This window comes from Callorhinchus milii, unplaced genomic scaffold (assembly GCF_018977255.1).
Source record: "Callorhinchus milii isolate IMCB2004 unplaced genomic scaffold, IMCB_Cmil_1.0 Scaffold2, whole genome shotgun sequence".
NCBI lineage: Eukaryota > Metazoa > Chordata > Chondrichthyes > Chimaeriformes > Callorhinchidae > Callorhinchus > Callorhinchus milii.
Window position 1 is genome coordinate 60,318,024 of NW_024704743.1, and position 19,097 is coordinate 60,337,120.

The window sequence follows — 19,097 nt, forward strand, 5'->3', positions numbered from 1 at the left end:
TAGTGGCCTGAAAACATGGTGGAGCGGAGGGGACAAGGGATGTGCAGGAGGCCAGAGTCTGCTGAGCGAAGTGGGAGGGTAAATCTAACCAAAGAATTACTAGGTGGATAAAGTTTACTTTGTTCCCATCGCTCAGGTGTAGTCAGGTAAATTGAAAAGGTGAAAAGCATTGAGGATATGGGAACATAGTAACCATTAATTTTTCTGACACAGGTTAAAGAGGCCATCAAGCCTTTTGAGCTTGTTCAGTCAGTTTATTGGTTCTTGGCAGATCTCTTAATCTCATTTTTCTGCCTTTTCTCCATGTTCTTAGTATCATTTAATTGCTTTACTTTCTGAGTAGCTGTTTCCCTTTTAAACCATTCAATTGATTCTGCCTCCCAGTGTTCTCGGGGCAGTGGTTTCCATATTTTTATGACATTCTCTGTGAAATGTTTTCTGATTTTGCTTTTAATTTTATTAGCTCTGATCTTAAGATAATATCCTCTTGTTTTAGATTCTCTCTACCAAAGTTAAACAAACATCGCCAACCACCTGGACTATAAGGAATATAACCAAAGTTTACTCAACAAGGTTCACCTCAGATATTAATCTAGTGAATCAACATGGAATGTCCTCAATGGACACCCGGTACTCCAACAACGGTAATTAAAATTATATACACAAGAAATCATTTTCTGCAGAAAACAGATGATATAATTCCAAACCTAAATTAAACTAAAATCCTTTGCTATACATACTTGTATAACAGCCATATTATGTAATGTGTAAATTGCTTTCATAATGTCTATGAAAGGGATTTCCTTTCAATTCCAGGTTATAAATTAAAATTAGCAACTGGTATGAATGAATACTAACATTAATGTGCAATAGTATAATAATAATCCTTGCATTTGATACAGCACCTTATCACATCTTCTAGACGTCTCAAAGCGCTTTACAGAACATACTGTAAAGTGAATTAATTGACTGTATATTTTGTGGGCAAAACACGGCAGCCACTTGCGTACAGCAGTGTCCCACAAACAGTCATGGATTGAGCGACCAAATTATTATTATTGAATTATTTTTTGAAGGGATTATTACCCTTGGAAGAGCGATCCGACAATCACTAACAACTGGGTTCCTATTTACTTCAAGGTAAACAAAGATGTGTGGAGTAAAGAACTTGCCCAACAAATCGCCCTGTCGGGAATCGAACCCAGGACCTCTTGCTTGCGAGCCGAGTGCTCTAACCACTAAGCTACAGGACTCCTTCAGTTATAAAGCATTCTAACTTTGCTGCAATTTCAATATTGGTGTAGAATGTAAGTAAAGTACTCAAATAGTAAAACTGTTTACAGAAGATAAACACATTAGAAATAGGGAAACTTTTAATACCTCTTTTGTGTTTTCATTGTAGAATATTCCCAGCACAAAAATATGCACCAGCGGCACAAAGAACGTTGCATGTGTGTAATATTTCTGCTCTTTCATGAACAAATTAGCTCGGTCACAAAGATAGAAATAGGCCATGATTAGGCCTAATTTAGAGAGGGCCCAGAGTAATTTTTCTGGATTGGAGTGTGAAGGTGAAGCTTTGGCAGGTTTTTTCTCTTCCCCACTCTCAACATCAGTGATAGGTTTACTCTTCCGTTCATTGTGGTAAAAGAGCATCACCCCCATGCAGCCAATAATACAAATACCAAAAAAACAGCCAGTCAATTGCTGAATCAAAGAAAGAGGAGGCTGGGGAAGGCAGCAGGAACCGTCAATGGGTTTCACAATCCTATTGCAATACGAGTTCATGAGAATCATAGCACTCTGCAAAAGAAAATGTTACAATTTATTGTTTCATCTACCAACATTTTAGGATTTAGAATATTAAATAAGAAATCCATAATAGGTTTCCTCATCAGCCAATGCGTCTCCATTTTATTCCATTATATTAATAATCCTTGCATTTTATATAGCACCTTATCATGCTGTTGGGATGTCTCAAAGAGCTTCACAGAATATATTGTAAAGTGGAGTGACTGTGTATTTTGTGGGCGAAACGGAAACAAGGCAGCCAATTGCACACAACAATGTTGCACAAACAGTCGTGGATTGAGCGACTGTTTTTTAAAAGGGATTATTATTCCTGGAAAGTGATCCCCCAATTGACTAACAACCGGGTTCCTACCTACTACTAGGTAAACGGAGTAAGGAAACTTGTCTAAGGTTTCGCCCCGGGAGTCGAACTTGGGTCCGCTCGCTTGTGAGGCGAGCACGCTAACCACTGCACTACATGATTATGCTGCAAACATGACAATGCTATTAATCCCCGATGGTACATATAGTAGAACTCCATTATAATGCAGTGGTGGTGTCCATCAAATCTGCCTTATAAAGAAGGTGATCGCTGATCATGCTTTCACTGCACACACATGCAGAAAGCTGGCTGGCTTCCTATGTTACTGTATCATTCATCATTAGTCTTTTAAATATAAACTGATTATAAAGGAATATAGAAATTTATTAAAAACAATCAATTTACTTGTTTTTAAGGGTGTTGTGTAACTTTGTATTGTTGTCCTGTGTGTATCATGTCCTACCATTACTCTGCCACATACTTCCCACAGTAAAATATCAGCTGAGCTTGTCACAACTTTCACTCCCTCCCACCTCTACATCAGGGTGTATCATTCCTCAGTCGGGATTGAAAAATGGGGAGGTGCTGGTGTCAGGGTAATAACCACAGACATGAACACAAAGTGTGTTGGATCATTTTGAGGGGATTAGCAAATTCATATTTATATAAAACCCGAGGCAAAACTAAGATTTGAAGACTTACAGCTGAGGAGCACTCGGGAAACTTCAAAGGCTTGCACTATTATAGGCTCAGACATTACTTTTACTTGTGGCACCTGGATAGGAAACTTGGCAGACTATACACATGAACTTCTTGCTATGGGCTAAACAGCCCATAATTTAGCAATATTTGGGCAATCATGTTTAGAGGCTGAAGGATAAGTAATGTGGGGAAGAAAACCTTCCAGAACAATACACGAGCCCTTTTTTGTGCCGTGCACCTCTGACCAACAGAATATTGTGCACTCTTGCCAACCGCCTTCTTTTCCATCTGATTATTTACATTACGCAGAACTAATGCTGCTTACACTTCTGTAGAGCAGAGGTTTTATTAAATTGTATTCTTGTAAATTTGCATTACAACAAATTTTCTCCGAGCATGGGATTTAAAAAAAAATGGTTAACCACTGCCTTTGTTTTCTCTCAGTCTGATTTATACAGTCCTTGGTTCTCTCTCATTGATTTCCTTGCCTTGTCCTCAAACAACATGTACTAAAACTGACTGATGGAGTTTCTATTCAAGGTGAACTTTGCATTGTGTATAACATCCTGCCTCCCCAATGCACATTGTATACAAGCAGCCTTCAATCACTGTAACAGTTACAGGACTTGTGGTTCAATGTTACTTCTGGGACACAGAATAGCAATGGAGACACTGCAATGAAGATAGGTGGTTGGATAAAAATAGGGTCACAAGTCCATGCCCTATAGTATTCTAGTACTTCTAATTGTTAAGGAAACCAAATATTGCTGAAGCACGTAGAATCTTTCAACCTCCTCAGTCTTACAAAGAAATGCAAACTGCTACCTACATATATGTAGTTATAAAATCAGTTTATGTGTTTATATCTAAGCTAAATAAGAACCAACTGTCCTTTATGCAATTCCTTGCATCTATTTACTCTAGAATTTAACCTCACCTGGCTTTTATTTGGTCCATGCTGAGCATTTGGCAGCAATTCAGCAGAAAATGTAGAGCATAAATTAGGTTTGAGCCAAGCAATAATCAGGGTTTACTAGTAGAGGCTTGTTCCTGACACCAGCACTTTGATTTATCTCATTGCAGTATAGATGTGGTGAGTGAAAATCTCCACGAATCTGCTCCTCTATTGAAAAAAATTCACACAAAGTCCACTGAATCTCCCAGGAACACTGAACGGATTATTTTTGATGTTATCAGAGAATTGACCATGTGACAAATTCTTCAACAACATTAAAAACGTATTGCTAAACTATCCAAGCACAGAATTCCCAAATCAGGGTTTCTGTTTTTAACAATCTGATTCATTCCAATGTAGAACAGGAAATATAAATTAGGCTTCTGGCTTCATGTCACTGCTGGGAAAGAAGGAGCTGTACTTCCAGTAGTGTAAACATTAAGAACATTAGCTCCACAGAGGAACAACCACTCTGTAGAATATGGGCAACTAGTGTACAGTATTACTGCAAGTTGAATAAGCATATTGCAATGTTAGCTATGATCTTCATAACCAAGGCATGAAGTACCATAGTACCAAAACACATCAGCTGTTTTTATGCAGCTCACAATTAGATTATAAATGCAAAAATATACAACCAGTGATGAATAATACTTAAACATTTGTTAACATTTCAACAGCCTTTGTTCAGAGCTTAAATATTCTCAAAATGTCACTACAAAATTTCAAAAGTAAAACTTCTAAACATTACAGCTGTGGTCACAAGATAACTTACAATATCTCTGGTAGTTTCAGGTAAATGCAAGCCATCTAAAGATGCTACAATAGTTTCATCTGCAATCAGTTTGGAAGCCCTCAAGATTTTGACCTTGGCTGCAGCACTTCTGGTACTGCTGTTCAAAATGCTCAGAGCTGCCTTATTGTATAATGCAATCCTCTGATTTGTGATCATCTTCCTGTTCTCACTCAGCACGTTTTCATAGACTGGATCTGGCAAGAAACAAAAAAATGAACTCAATTATCCTTACAGTTACAAAGCATCTTTATTACAAATGAAGATTTCTTTAGAAAATGTATCATTCATAAAACCTCACACTAGGATAAATAATTGATGTGGATGATTTTACCTTGCAGAACCCAATAAACTTCACGAGTTTCTGATAACTTCTCCAACACAGGCAAAATTGATGTAAGATTGATTTTATATTGGTTGAGGGCTTCCTTACTTCCATTATGTATCTTAATTGACCACTGTAAAGAAAAAAGCATTTATTTTTTGAACTTAAGTTAAAGCATTCTACAATTCAAATTAAAGAGAAATGAAAACATAAAAGTATATTAATTTACCGTAGCAGCGCCTATCACAATAATATGGGGTTTGGGTTGGATATCTTGCACCTGAACAAAAAACAAACACATTTCAAGTCAAATTAATTTCTTAAACAACAACAACTTGCATTTATGCAGCGCCCTTCACGCGGGGAGCGTCCCAGACTACTTGACAGTCTGACAACGAGCCAAGAGAGGGGGGAGGGTGGTGACCGTAACCACCATCAAAAAGGAATTGAAAGTGGGAAGGTGGGGCAAGGTGGAGAGACTGAGGGAGAGAGTTCAGGAGTTTTGGACCGTAATGGCTGAAGGCACAGCCACCAATGGTGGAGTGGAGGAGACGAGGGACAACGAGGTGGCTGAAGCCAACCGAGCAGCGGGTGGTGGAAAGGGGGGTAAGCGGATTGAATAGGTAGGCAGGTGCGAGGACATGAAGGGATTCGAAAATGAGTGAGAGGATCTTGAAATCGATCCATTTGATGTGATGGGGATACAGAGTTTTTGTCCGGGTGGGTATCCATGCAGCGGAGTTTTTAATTAATTGATGTCTTAAAGAAATTATGTGTTTTTTGGTAATAGGGAAGATATCATGACTATTTGGTCACCGTGTAGAAAAAGGGCTACTCAAACATTCTAAGCTTTTTTTAAAAAAAGGTTACTAAAGAGTTTGTCTCTTTGAAAACTAACAATTTGCAATTGTATAATAAATACCAATTCTTGTATTTGATATACTACCTCATCACAAAGAAGACAACGTGCAAAGCGCTATATCAAATGCAATGATTATTATTATTATTATCATCATCACGTCTTCAAAAATCTCAAAGTGCTTAAGAGGATATACAGGAAGGTGTATTGTAGGCAAGTGCATTTCATCTAAACTAACTTCTCAAATTGCTTGAGAAATGTGGTGGTGGACACCAAGTAGTGAAATAAAGAACTTAAAGATGATGAACAAAGCGTGGTGGATAGTGTTTTTGAAGACGGAGAGAAGTAGTAAGGGAAAGTGTTTTTTGAAGAGAGTTCAAAAAGACAACAGCATAAAACAAAGGCACGGCGAGTGACAGTGGAACAAGGGGAATGGAAAATGAGTCAGAAAAGTCGAGGGGATAGGCTTGAGATGGTTACACAAGGCCAAGGTGGGGTTTTAACAAGGTGGGATCCCTCTAGCTGTAGCACAATGATTGGGCTTGAAGGTCTCTAATTACAACAATTTTACACTTATATTGTGCCTGTCATGTTGGGAGGAGATGCTACGTGGATGAAGGGCATCATACAAAAGCAAGTTACCGTTGTTCCAAAATGATTCACAGAGCTGATTATGGAGAACCATAGCTTTAAGAAAACAGGATCACTATTCAATTCAGCTAGTATTATGGAAAGTATTATGTTACAATTGATATAAAAGTATTTTCTCCTGCGTTCTTCTTCCTTGAATAAAAAGGTGATTGAACAAATTTTAAAAACTCCCATACATCAGACCATTGTGCCAAAGATGTGGGGTGTTCAGAGCTTATAATAGGTTATAATAATAATACTTGCATTTGATATAGCACATTTCACACTGGGAGGAAGTCTCAAAGAGTTTCAATGGATATACTGAGAAGTGTATTGACTGAGTATTTTGTACGCAAAGGCGACAATCAATTTGCACATAGCAAGAGCGCTATCAACTGAGCCAGACTGACTCCTGATTGACAGTTGATAAATAACATCGGAAATTTCACCATTTAACAGATTTGATGTGATCACAACCAGAACAAAGCTTCAGACGCAAGAAGCAGTTCTCTTGATGAAATCAGGATATCTAAAATAGCAGGTCACCTGCTGTGAAGAGGGGGATGGAAGAGGCAGACTGCATTAAGTTGAAATCCTCTTAAAAAATATTCAAGAAACACTTCAGGTTGAAGAAAGTCTCCTTTAAGTCTACTTTCTTCAACTGATTTTGACTAATGTTAGGTAAATGAAATTGATTAAAATGTAAGAAATGATGCTTAGTCTTGAAAAAAACTGTAAACTTATGAAAATACTGTGAAATAAAGGAATTTTACAAATATTAACTGAAAGCTTGAAATAAGCAGTCTCCACAATATGTTATTTAAAATATTGCCAAAGGACCAATCTATAGGGAAGCTAATGTAGTTAGCTAGAGTACTTCAGGAGTGAACATTTTGCTGGAAAACATTATTCCAGATTTATGGTACTGTACAAACCTGTAGTTTTGCATTAAATATGAAACCTCTTCAGTAACAATAAATTTACGAAACTAATTTCTTTCAGCAATTCTCAGTGTGCTCATTCTGAAATTATATCAACACTTGTTCATTCTACAAAAACTCGGTGCTGGCAATATTTACAGTTGGATGTTTTTAAACAAACCTCGGTCCAGGCCTTAAAACAGTCCTTCATAGAGTTGTTTACTTCGGGATACCACAGAAAATCCTGTTAAAATAAAGTGTAATTAATGCTAATAATCTAGCTTGAAAAGTTTTGGATGCCAACTAAATCTTGCCTACTGTGGTCACCTGTGCATCACCACATGGTTCAGAGGTCACCTGTGAGCATATGACTTCCAGTCAATCAACAGGTCTGCAGTGGGTGTGCTATCGAAGCCGAAAAACATAAGATAATTTTTACCAATTGTCTTACAAACAGTTTGGCTATTTAGGGTGAACTAACGTCACTGCATTCTCTGGCCTACTACCTCTCTACCAGAGTATGGATAACCAACACCCAGGACATTCTTGAACTTGGCCTGTGAGACTCATTAGCACACAAAGTGGTGCATTTAGCCACGAAGATAAATTTAACAGCTAAATCACACAAGTCACCCACACCACTGATATCTTTCAAAGAATGTATTACATTAAGGGGAAACTATACATTTTCAAATAAAATGCAGTGCTAGAATCTTAATGTCTGCACAATGCAACTGCATAGAGACCCAAGGACATGGCTGAGATTTTCCTTTCTGAGTAAGCTTTTAAAAAGTAATTCCCTTAAATATTTCTCCTTTTGAATCTCTTCTATGGTTGCATTATTAAAATAAATACTACTGATCACATTAAAACAAAAACAAGATGTTCCAGAACTTATTAGGGTAAAATGTGAAGGAACACGGGCACTTACAACTTTTAATGAAGCACTTCGATCTTCAAAGGAAATGTTTTCATGCTGTTAAAAACAAAAGCCAATATACAGGACATTATTCAACAAAGTGTTGGAGAGAGGGTAAGAGGAGGAGAGAAACGAAGGAAAGGAGTCAAAGAAACATTCAGAAATACATTTGATCATTCCCATACCTATTATGAACTATCCCGACAACCTTCTAAAGTTTGTTTAATGTACTACAAATTTGCTCAGAAATGATTCCCAAGATACCGATTTTTTTTTCTGACACATGCTATTATGATCCTTCATAAATAGCAGAGACCCAATGACACAGAATAGATCACTCCTCATTTATATTAACAAGAAATTTAAATTTAGCAATTTGAAACAGAAGAGAAACAGTAGGATAATGTAAAAAAAGAGAATGTATGGACCAAGGGGAGTAAGGATACAAAAGTGGTATGCGATAGGAGAGAAGGTGGTTTGGCTTACGGCAGTATTTTGGCCAAATGTTTTGTAAACTAATGGCCATTTAAAAAGGCAATATTCCTTAATTGGTGCGGTTAGCAGCAGATATTTAATAATGCAGTTTGAACATATGTGAAATAATTTGGCTTTTGGTAGCTCAGTGCTTTTTGCACATTTTACAGCAGAGCACTTATATATTCAACATAACTAAAGAGGGAGTTTCTTCTAATAAAGCAAAAAACAAGCCACTAATATTTAAAGAGCAACCACAATACAATAACTTTAGGTGTGGCATTAACAGCAGGAAACGGAGAAAGCATGGTCTGCAAGCAATAGATAAAAGTCTCAAATGAACAGAAACAAGACCAAGTGACCCACTCAGCTCTCGCCAGCACCTTCTTTCTTTTGAGATTTTATCAACATTCCCTTTTGTTCACTCCAGCACTGAGCCAGTGCACAACCTTGGCATTTTGATAATCCCGCAGCACGCTTTCGAATCAGGTGCTTGAACAAGACTGGGTTTCTCCACTTCCGAAATACCTCTCGGAGGACCCCATCTCAACCCTAATTTATCTGTAAAGTTACATTAATGATGATAACAGCCCCTGGGATATTATTACAACCTTCTCTTGGTGGATTCTGAGAAGAGCCCATGTCAGGATTTGATCTCATTGTTTTGGATGACACTCCAGTACAGTCCTAAGGGATTACTGCTATTTTTCAGATCAGACTTTAAACCAAGACCCCACCTGCTTGTTCAGGAGGCTGTTAAAGATTTCATTAACTATTCATTAACTAAGTGAGAAGGGGATTTCTCTTGCTGTCATGGGGAAAGAATTCCTAAACAATCCTAAAGATTAATCTTACCTGGGTTTGGTGCTGCTTGTCACAAACCTCAACAACATACTGCAAAATTCATTGTAATGTATTAGGTTATACACAAATTTCTAATGAACCTGTACCTAGCTTCTGGAGGCTTATCTTTTGCCTTTATTATTAATAAGAGTATTTTAAGAAATATTTTTAATCCACTTCTAGTTGAAAGTGCAGTAAAACGCTAATGAAATGATAGCATTGGTTTGAGACACAAGAAAACAGTTGAAGAGGACTTACAAATGTGATTAATACAGAAAAGATTGTGATAACAAGATTATATGTTCAACTCAGGATTTGGTTGATGTTTATCAGCAGCTAAGCTTTCCTCAGAGGCATACGACTCATGAATTCTTCAACTGGATTACAGCTTTAATGCACAGATCACGGGGCACAATTTGAAAAGAGAAGGGAGTTTCTCCCAGTTTCCCAGGCAACAATTCCCCAAATAAAATTGGTCACTCATCTCATGGCTGTTTGTGGGACATTGCTGTGAGCAAATTGGCTGCCACATTCACGCCCAAAAACACACATAAAGTCAGGGGATTTCTCTTGCTGTCATGGGGAAAGAATTCCTAAACAATCCTAAAGATTAATCTTGCCTGGGTTTGGTGCTGCTTGTCACAAACCTCAACATACTGCGAAAATCATTGTAGTGTATTAGAAATTTCCAATGAACCTGTACCTAGCTTCTGGAGGCTCATATTTTGACTTTATTATTAATAAGAGCATTTTAAGAGTTATTTTTAATCCACTTCTAGTTCAAAGTGCAGTAAAACACTAATGATCAGTGTATCCTGTAACGCTTTGGGATGTCCTCCTGACATAAAAGGTCCTATACCAAATGTAACGATTATTGTTTAACTCCTTTTTATCCATGATATTTGTATAAAACTAGACAGCAATTACTTTATAAATATGTGAATGATAAATCTCTTACTGTAATTCTGCTTCTAAAGTGAAACGTATGAGCTTGATAACAAAGGGTCTGGAAGAGTAAGAAAGTTCTGTTCTAATTAAATTGAGCCCTGGACTTTATCTGGAGTAATGTGTTCAATTGTGGGTATCTGATCTTAGGAAGGACATAGCCATGAAAAGTCTAACCAGCTAAGACCACATAGCAGGCAACTGAGAGAACTGTCTGGCCAGCTTCCCACTGCCTATCCAGCTGGGACAACCCTATCCAGTAAGGCTTTGGCTAGCAGGGTTAACAGGAGTTGAGTGTGAAGAATCCCCGCCACGTGTGACTGGTCTGCCCTTCCAAGTCTTACCGATGTGCCGTGCTGTCCCTATCTCACATAAAATGCAGTTAGAACTCTCATTCACACCTTTGTAACATCCCGACTCGACTTCTGAAGTGCACTCCTTCCTACTTCCATCCTCAAGCTCTAGCTCATACACCACCTCTACAACCCACAACCTAACCTTCACCAAACTCTGCATGCCCATCAACCAGTGCTCGTCACACTCCACAATCTCCCCATGGATTGAATCCAAGTTCTTCATCTATAAAACCCTTCAATCCCTAACGCACATATCCGTGATCTTCTTCTATCATGGCTCATCATACTCAAGTCAAGTCCCTTGCTCCCTCTGTCCCATCATCAGTAGCTGAGCCTTCAGCAACTGCACCCCCATGCTGCGGTCCTCTCTTCACTTTTCTGTCTCACCCTTTTTATCTGTCTTTAAATACCACCTGGAACTGACCTCTTCGACTGTGCCTATGGTCACCTCCCCTTCCTTCTTTCACTCCACCCTTTGCTTGGAGTCCAACACCATCTCTGTGAATTGCTCCGAGAAATTCGCTTACGTGAAGGGTGCTATACAGGTGCAAAGTGCTTTTGTGCTACCTGCAATGTTCAAATGGAAAAGAAAATGAAAAGGACACGTACCTTGGTTCCTTCTTTCGTACTGGAATTTATAATTTTAATGAACGAGTAGAACAACTGTCGAATTCTGGAATCTCCTACAAATGCTACGTATTGTTTCGTAAGACAGCTCTTTGCTTCACTGTGGGAAGAGAAAGATGTTCGTTCAATTAAAAAGTAATTCAGAAAACATTTTCATTGGAATAGCAATAACTTACTTTGTGTGAATGTGCACCTTCGTAATCTAGTGATTTCAAAATAGTGAACTATCAATGAAATAATATCAACTCAATTTTTAGACTATTGGACCTGGACCTTGACAGCATCAAGATGGCTGGCACATCACAAGTTGTCCTGTAAAGATCCTCCCACCGCACTGAAAGCTGATGTCTGCTGGATAATAATAATAATAATCCTTGCATTTGATATAGCGCTTTTCACGTCGGGAGGACGTCCCAAAGCGCTTCACAGAACACACTGTCAAGTGAATTGACTGTATATTTGTGGGCGAACGCGGCAGCCAATTGCGCACAGCAATGGCCCACAAACAGTCGAAGATTGAAAATGACCAATTTATTATTGTTTTTGGTTTTGGAGGGATTATTATTAGGCTCTGTGTGGAGTGAGGAAACTTGCCCAAGGTTTCGCCCTCTGCCTGGAATTGAACTCAGGTCTCTCACTTGCAAAGCGAGTGCTCTAACCACTGAGCTACAGGACTCCATGAGCTTGGATAGCTGATGAGGAAACTCTGAGGCTTTGGGCAACAAGTACCTGGATCTCCAGGTAAGAGTCTGAGTTTGTGAAATGCCCAAGAACTTTTACCAGCAGTCCAAGTTCGTGAACACACATTCAAATCCAGCGCCTGGATTCCATCTTGATTTGACGTGCAAAAAGATAAGCAGCTGCTGCTTAAACTCCGCACCTCCAACTGGTACAGCTGTTGCTCAATGGGAAGGGATGTGTGCCCAAGGTGCAGACAGGACTTAGGTGCCACCTAGGCCAAAGTCCTAGGTGGCAGATGTTGATAATGACTTGCAGAACTACAATCTTGATTATAAAATGTTGTTTTAATTAAACTGAGCTGGATCGCAGAACTTCTAAGCGTAACAAGTGTCACAGGGTAGCTGGTATAATACTAGACAAAATGGTATGGGAAAATGTCAATATGCTGTGCATTCTATTATGAAGAGTTAAATTGGCCCAAGGCTGATGTGATTAAAATAATCAGGTGGATGAAAAAGTACTGCACTGATCAGCCTGAAGTACATAACTATGATATAAAGTATGGCTGAGCTACACTTAGTGATGTGAGAGTGAGTCCATTGCTTACTCACCCAGAAGGGCAAAATTCCCAACCCAGGTTCTGAGATTCAAAAGAGTGCAAAAAGTTGTAAAAGATTCAACTGCAACTATCAACAAGGTTCTCAAACAAAAGCATTTTATCCACTGCCTATGAACTTGATATTGTCAGCATGGTGACGGACTATATGTGAGTACAAAAGCAACTGCTTATTGAATTAATGCAAAGCTATACATGTTTTTTGCCTAAGGAATTAAATGAGCGATTAAGCATAGAATAAAAACGACTACGATTCCTGTCTTCTCGGGTTCCCGACGTTATACTTCGGCTAAACAGCACAAGCTGGCCAATTCTAGTCTTTTTTCCCAGGCTAACCTGAGCAGTTAGTTCTACTCTGGACGCACCTTACAAACAAAATACCAGAGATTTAATCTGTACTGTTTAATTCAATTACATCTTGCAATATACAGAGTTAAATGATTTTCATGTGATCTACTGAAAAATAAAAGTGCAGTGAGCACATTTCAAATGTATTCTTTCAGCAAGTACTTTTAATTCTACTTTGAAAGAAAGAAGGGGTTAGGCTGGTTGGTGGTTTTGGCCACATCAGCTACTGGAAAAAAAGATTATTTGCACAGTCATATTTGATTTTAACATATAAACCCTAAGTAAATGCTAAGCACAGTGGCAAATAATAAACAGGTGGCACATGAAGAAACATCACCTTATTTTGTTCAAATAAATACTTGGGCATTGTTCATATGAATCTGTCGAATTTTCTTTTGAGATGGCTCCCACCCACTATTCTCTATGTAACATCCTACATTTATCTACACTGCTGTGAACTTATTTAGACCTTTCACCCGAACTTCTGTGGTTCTCATTGTGACATAAATCAGTCTCCACATGCCCATCAATCCCATCCTCACCCAGTTCCACCAACCCCCATTTTCCAGTGGATCAATTTTTCAACATTTTCCGATTGCCCTTTGTCCCTTCAAATTTTAATCACCTTTGACTCACCATATCTTTGCAATCTTCTCCAGCCCCATTCTCCCACCCACTCCTTTTGTTCTGCAACCATACCACTAGACTGGTTTTGCAAGCTACTGGAATTCACAATGTAGATGACAGAGACACTTACAATAATAGTTATTAAATATTATGCAGCACAATTCTTTTATATATAAATGTACGTGTAAATAGGGCCTTTCATGTCAGGAGGATGTCTCAAAGAGGTTCACAGTACTGCATGCACACCCAAGCTAGGGTTGGGAACCGAATGGAGTGGGGAAGGGAAAGTTGACTGAAAGTGTGGTCAAGGAGCTACATTTTGAGCCTTGAAAAGGGAGAGGGAGGGAGCAAGTTGGAGGGACTCTGAGATGGAGTTCCAGAGAGTGGGCACAGAATGGTTGAAAGCCCACTCAGTGACGGTGGGTGGAAGACATAGGGAGAGGAGTAGGCCATTCAGCCCTTTGAACCTGTTCCGCCATTTAATTAGATCATGGCGCAAGACAGTGTTTATTGAGCATAGGGAGCAGATGGGTTGATCTGATTGGATGGTGACAGTGTTTTAAGATGAAATATCAAATATCAAAGTCCTGTAGCTAAGTGGAGTCCTGTAGCTCAGTATTTAGAGCGCTCGTCTTGCAAGCGAGAGGCCTGGGTACAATTCCAAACAGGGTGAAACTTAGGCAAGTTTCCTTACCCCACATGCCTGATAATAAACCCTCAAGAAAAAAAAAACAGTAATAAATTGGTCACTTCAATCCAATTTGTGGGACACTGCTGTGCGCAATTGGCTGCTGCGTTTCATCCACAAATATACAGTCAACTCACTTTCCCGTATATTCTGTGAAGCGCTTTGAGACGTCTAGAAGATGTGAAAAACGCTATATCAAACACAAGGATTATTATTATTTATTTATTAAATACAAGTAAGGCATCTTAACAAAACCAGAAACGGCCGATTTGAAATGTGTAGTACACAACCGGACAGACATCAAAAAACGTTGCAGACTTGGTAGGAATGCAGCTTTATAGCGCATTAATACAACGCATTATCACTTCGTTAAGATATCTCATAGCGCTTCATAGCATATATTGTAAAGTTGAGGGAACTGTATCTGCAGAGGTTTATCATATTGCTTGTTTGAACAGGAACGCTCTGATATGTGCTATATCAATCGCTATAATGTGGCATTCCTACCAAGTCTACAACATTTTTTGCTGCATGTTTATAAAGTGAGTTCCTGCATATAAAAAAATGCAACTAATGCTTTGTATTGTACAGAATCCTTCATTGTGAGCTCTTGATAATAAGATAGAGAATTATTTAAAAGCACAGGAAAATCATCCAGTGCATGGAGTGGCAGAGCATTCCTGTTCAAACAAGCAATATGATAAATCTCTGCAGATACAGTTCATGTTTATCGTCCACAAAATAGACAATCCACTTTACAGTATACTCTGTGAAGCGCTATGAGACATCTCAACAACATGATAATGCACTATATGAAATGCAAGGATTATTATTATGATAATACAAAGAATTCTGCAGAACGTCAGTTTCCATCTTCAATTTTTTAAATCTTATAATGATTAAAACTTAAATCTAAAGTAGTTTAAATCTTTACCTGCACCAATTCTGCTGGCTAAGTGAACTTTCCCAGGGTGCCATGTTACACAGCCACTCACCTGATTTTGTATTTGTGCATCATGCAGCCATCGGGCTGCCACACATTTTCACCAAGGAAGCGACCACTGATAGGAGCCGCTCACAGGTATCCCCACCTGGAGAGAAATTATCACAAATTAGTAAGAAATAAAGCTCCCAAATAATTGTCCATCTTTTACAAAGAAAAGGTTCAAGGAGCAACAAAGTCTCGAATAATTGATGACTTTACATTAAAAAGGGCTAGAAAAGGTAGAATAACAAATGAAGGATTATTATATGTATTATAATATTGCATACCACTCTTCAAGTCACAAATCTATAGTGTGGTGGTGCTGGGAGATGTAAATGTATCTTAGTCTGATTATTTAACCTACACACCAAGGTGATCCCTTGACCAAAAGGAAGAGGTGTCCACAATCCTCCAAGGCTAATACAGTAAAACTCACATAAGTTGTATCAGTTGGGACCATATCATTTAATTAGGACTTACACGATGTCCAAATTGGAGGTAACCTGTATAGGTTGTATGAAATTCGGTTTACTTAATAATTTACACTGTGCATGTGTGATTCAATGCAGCCAGTAAGTGCGTATGCAGTGACGGGTCAAGACTACATTTCCCGCAATTCATTGTGTTTTGACCCGTCGTCACATGTGCAAGCATTGAAATCGCATTAAATTGTGGGAAATCAAATTCTTTTGTGCAAATGTCGACAGATCAAGACTATGTTTCCATGTAGCCAGCTGGTAAGTGTCAGGATGTCATTTCCCGCTATTCAATGTGACCGGTAAATGTGGGACTTATAATGGATAGGGGAGCGACATTACGAGTTAGGAGGTGATTAATACAAGTACTGCAAAGAAATCTAAGCGGAGTCCTGTAGCTCAGTGGTTAGAGCACTCACTTCGCGAGCGAGAGACCTGAGTTCAATTCCAGACAGAGCGAAACCTTGGGCAAGTTTCCTTACTCCACACACCTAATAATAATCCCTCCAAAACAAAACAATAATAAATTGGTCATTTTCAATCCACGACTGTTTGTGGGACACTGTTGTGCACAATTGGCTGCCGCGTTTTGCCCACAAATATACAGTCAATTCACTTTACAGTATATTCTGTGAAGCGCTTTGAGACGTCTAGAAGATGTGAAAAGCGCTATATCAAATGCAAGGATTATTATTATTATCAGTGTTTTTGATAGGAAACTGAATGTCACTCGGGTGAATGTATGACCTTGGCGATTAAATGATTTAGAAAGATAAGACTTGTAAGTTTTATTATATTCAGATTTGCTTGGGATTTTTTGCATTGTGCTTTTCTTAATTTTCCCTATTGTAACATTCATCTCATTTTCAGAGAACAAGTACTGGCATTAGAAATACATTTAGCTGCAAATTCCTGCTTGCTGAACCCAATTACTCCCTCCCCCCCCATTAGTCTGGCTAGCTGGGATTTGGGATTTAAGTGTATGCATTTACAAAATACAATCACTGGCCACTCACTTCAGGAATGTACTTCTCTAAGCTTCAGTACAAGTATTTTTTTGAGAGACCTGGCAGCAATATTTGTCCACAAAACGCACCGTCGATGCACTTTGCAGTGTATCCTGTGAAGGATTGGGATGCCTTCCTGGTGTGAAAGGCACAGGTAAAGGGTACACAATGAAAAAACCTTTAAAGAGTAAAGAGAAATATAACCCCCCAAGGACCAAAAAGAGTTAGTGTTTAAATCGATGTTGAGAAACATATTTTAAGGAAGGCAATAATATAATTGCATATTTTAGTAAGTTCCATTTATGAATTGTCTCCAGTTATTTATTTACAGAGGTAGATACAATCCTAAACCAAGAAAATGGTGAAATAAGCTTCCACTTTTCAATCAGCAGTCACAAGTGAACTGGAAGGTCCATATCTACCCTCAATATCAGCTTAGTCATATACTTCCTCATTTCTTCAGCTGACGCATATGTTTTGCTTTTGCAAGTTTGATCGCTGTGTTCATACAGGGGCAAAGTTCACTCTTATGGTTTATATATCAGAATTCTTCAATATATTCCTGGCTTGTAAATAATAAATAATTCTTCCATTTGATAGAATGTCTTATCACGTTGAAATATCTCAAAGCACTTCTCAAAGAGTTTTTCCTTAAAATGTATATTTGTACATTGCAGCCAAATGTAACAGCCAATGTCCCACAACCAACCATGAAATGAATTACAAATTCTATCTGGAGGATTTTTGGCCAGGACATTGGTAGAAATTCCATTTTCGCTCTGATTAATGCCATGGAGTCCTAAAGCTTAGGAACATAGGAACAGAAGTAGGCCATTCAGCCCTTGGAGCCTGTTCCGCCATTTATTTAGATCATGGCTGATCTGTACCTCAACTAATCCTTTCACTTCCAATTTCACGCTTTTTCCCCATATCCCTGACTACCCTGACCCACCAAGTATCTATCAACCTGATCCTTGAGGGTGTGGATGGATCCAGCATCCACGGCCTTTTGGGGGAGAATTCCAGATTTCTTCTACCCTTTGAGTGAAAAAATGCTTCCTGATTTCACTCTTAAATGGCCTGGTTCTAATTTTAAGACTATGCCCCTTGTTTTGGATTCCCCACCAAAGGAAATAGCTTCTCTGTATCTACCCTATCAAATCCCTTTATCATCTTAAATACCGCAATCAAATCGCCCCTCAACCTTCTAAACACAAGGGAATACAATCCAAGTATTCGCAGCCTTTCCTCATAACTTAACCCTTTTAGGCCTGGTAACATTCTGTGGACCTGCGCTGCACCCCCTCCAGGGCCAATATATCTTTCCTGAGGGGTGGTGCCCAAAACTGAACGCAGTCTCCAGATGGGGTCGGACTAACTCTCTGTACGGCTGAAGCATCATTTCTTCCCCTGTTGTATTCCAGGTCCTTTAAGATAAAAGCCAACATTCCATTCGCCTTTTTGATTACTTTTTGCACATCAGAACGAGCTTTTAGTGATTTGTGGATATGGACACCCAAATCTCTTTGCTCTCCACAGTTCTTAATTTCTCCCCATTAAGACAATATCCTGTTTTATCTTTTTTTGAGCCATAGTAGATGACCTTGCACTTCCCTACATTCAACTCCATCTGCCACAGCTTTGCCCACTCACTTAATCTGTCTAAATCCCTTTGTAACTTACTTCTCCCATCCACACAATTTATTAAGGCCTTCTAGCTTAGTGGCGTCTGCAAACTTAGATATAAAACTTTCGATTCCTTCATCCAAGTCATTTATATATATGGCGAATAGCTGAGGTCCCAGTACAGACCTCTGGGGGACACCACTTGTAACGTCCCGGCAATCAGAGAACATTCCCTTTATCCCTACTCTTTGTTTCCTGCCTCCCAACCAATTACCAAGCCACGGCACAAAGCTACGTCCGACTCCATGTGCTTCTATTTTCGCTAATAATCTTTTAACCTTATCATATGCTTTCTGAAAGTCCATTTAAACAACATCCATAGACACTTCTTTATCCACCATTTTAGTGACCTCCTCAAAAAATTCAACTGGATAAGTCAGACTGACCAACAAACCCATGCTGACTCTCTTTGACTCGCTCATACCTGTCCAAATGTTCAGTCACTCTGTCCCTGATGATGGATTCCAGTATTTTTCTCACAAGTGACTTTAAGCTGACAGGTCTGTCTGTAGTTTCCCTGGT

At 38.8% G+C, this 19,097-nt stretch overlaps 1 protein-coding gene across 1 annotated transcript in view; it reads right to left on the minus strand.

Moving 5' to 3' along the window:
* The window catches only part of casd1 (CAS1 domain containing 1), a 47,463-nt gene that overhangs the window by 14,270 nt on the left and 14,096 nt on the right, over window positions 1-19,097 (minus strand). Inside the window, 9 exon segments of the mRNA XM_007909255.2 lie at window positions 1,381-1,803; window positions 4,546-4,760; window positions 4,898-5,021; window positions 5,118-5,168; window positions 7,479-7,541; window positions 8,229-8,273; window positions 11,444-11,561; window positions 15,417-15,486; window positions 15,489-15,512. Coding sequence (XP_007907446.2) covers window positions 1,381-1,803; window positions 4,546-4,760; window positions 4,898-5,021; window positions 5,118-5,168; window positions 7,479-7,541; window positions 8,229-8,273; window positions 11,444-11,561; window positions 15,417-15,486; window positions 15,489-15,512 — 1,133 coding nt within the window.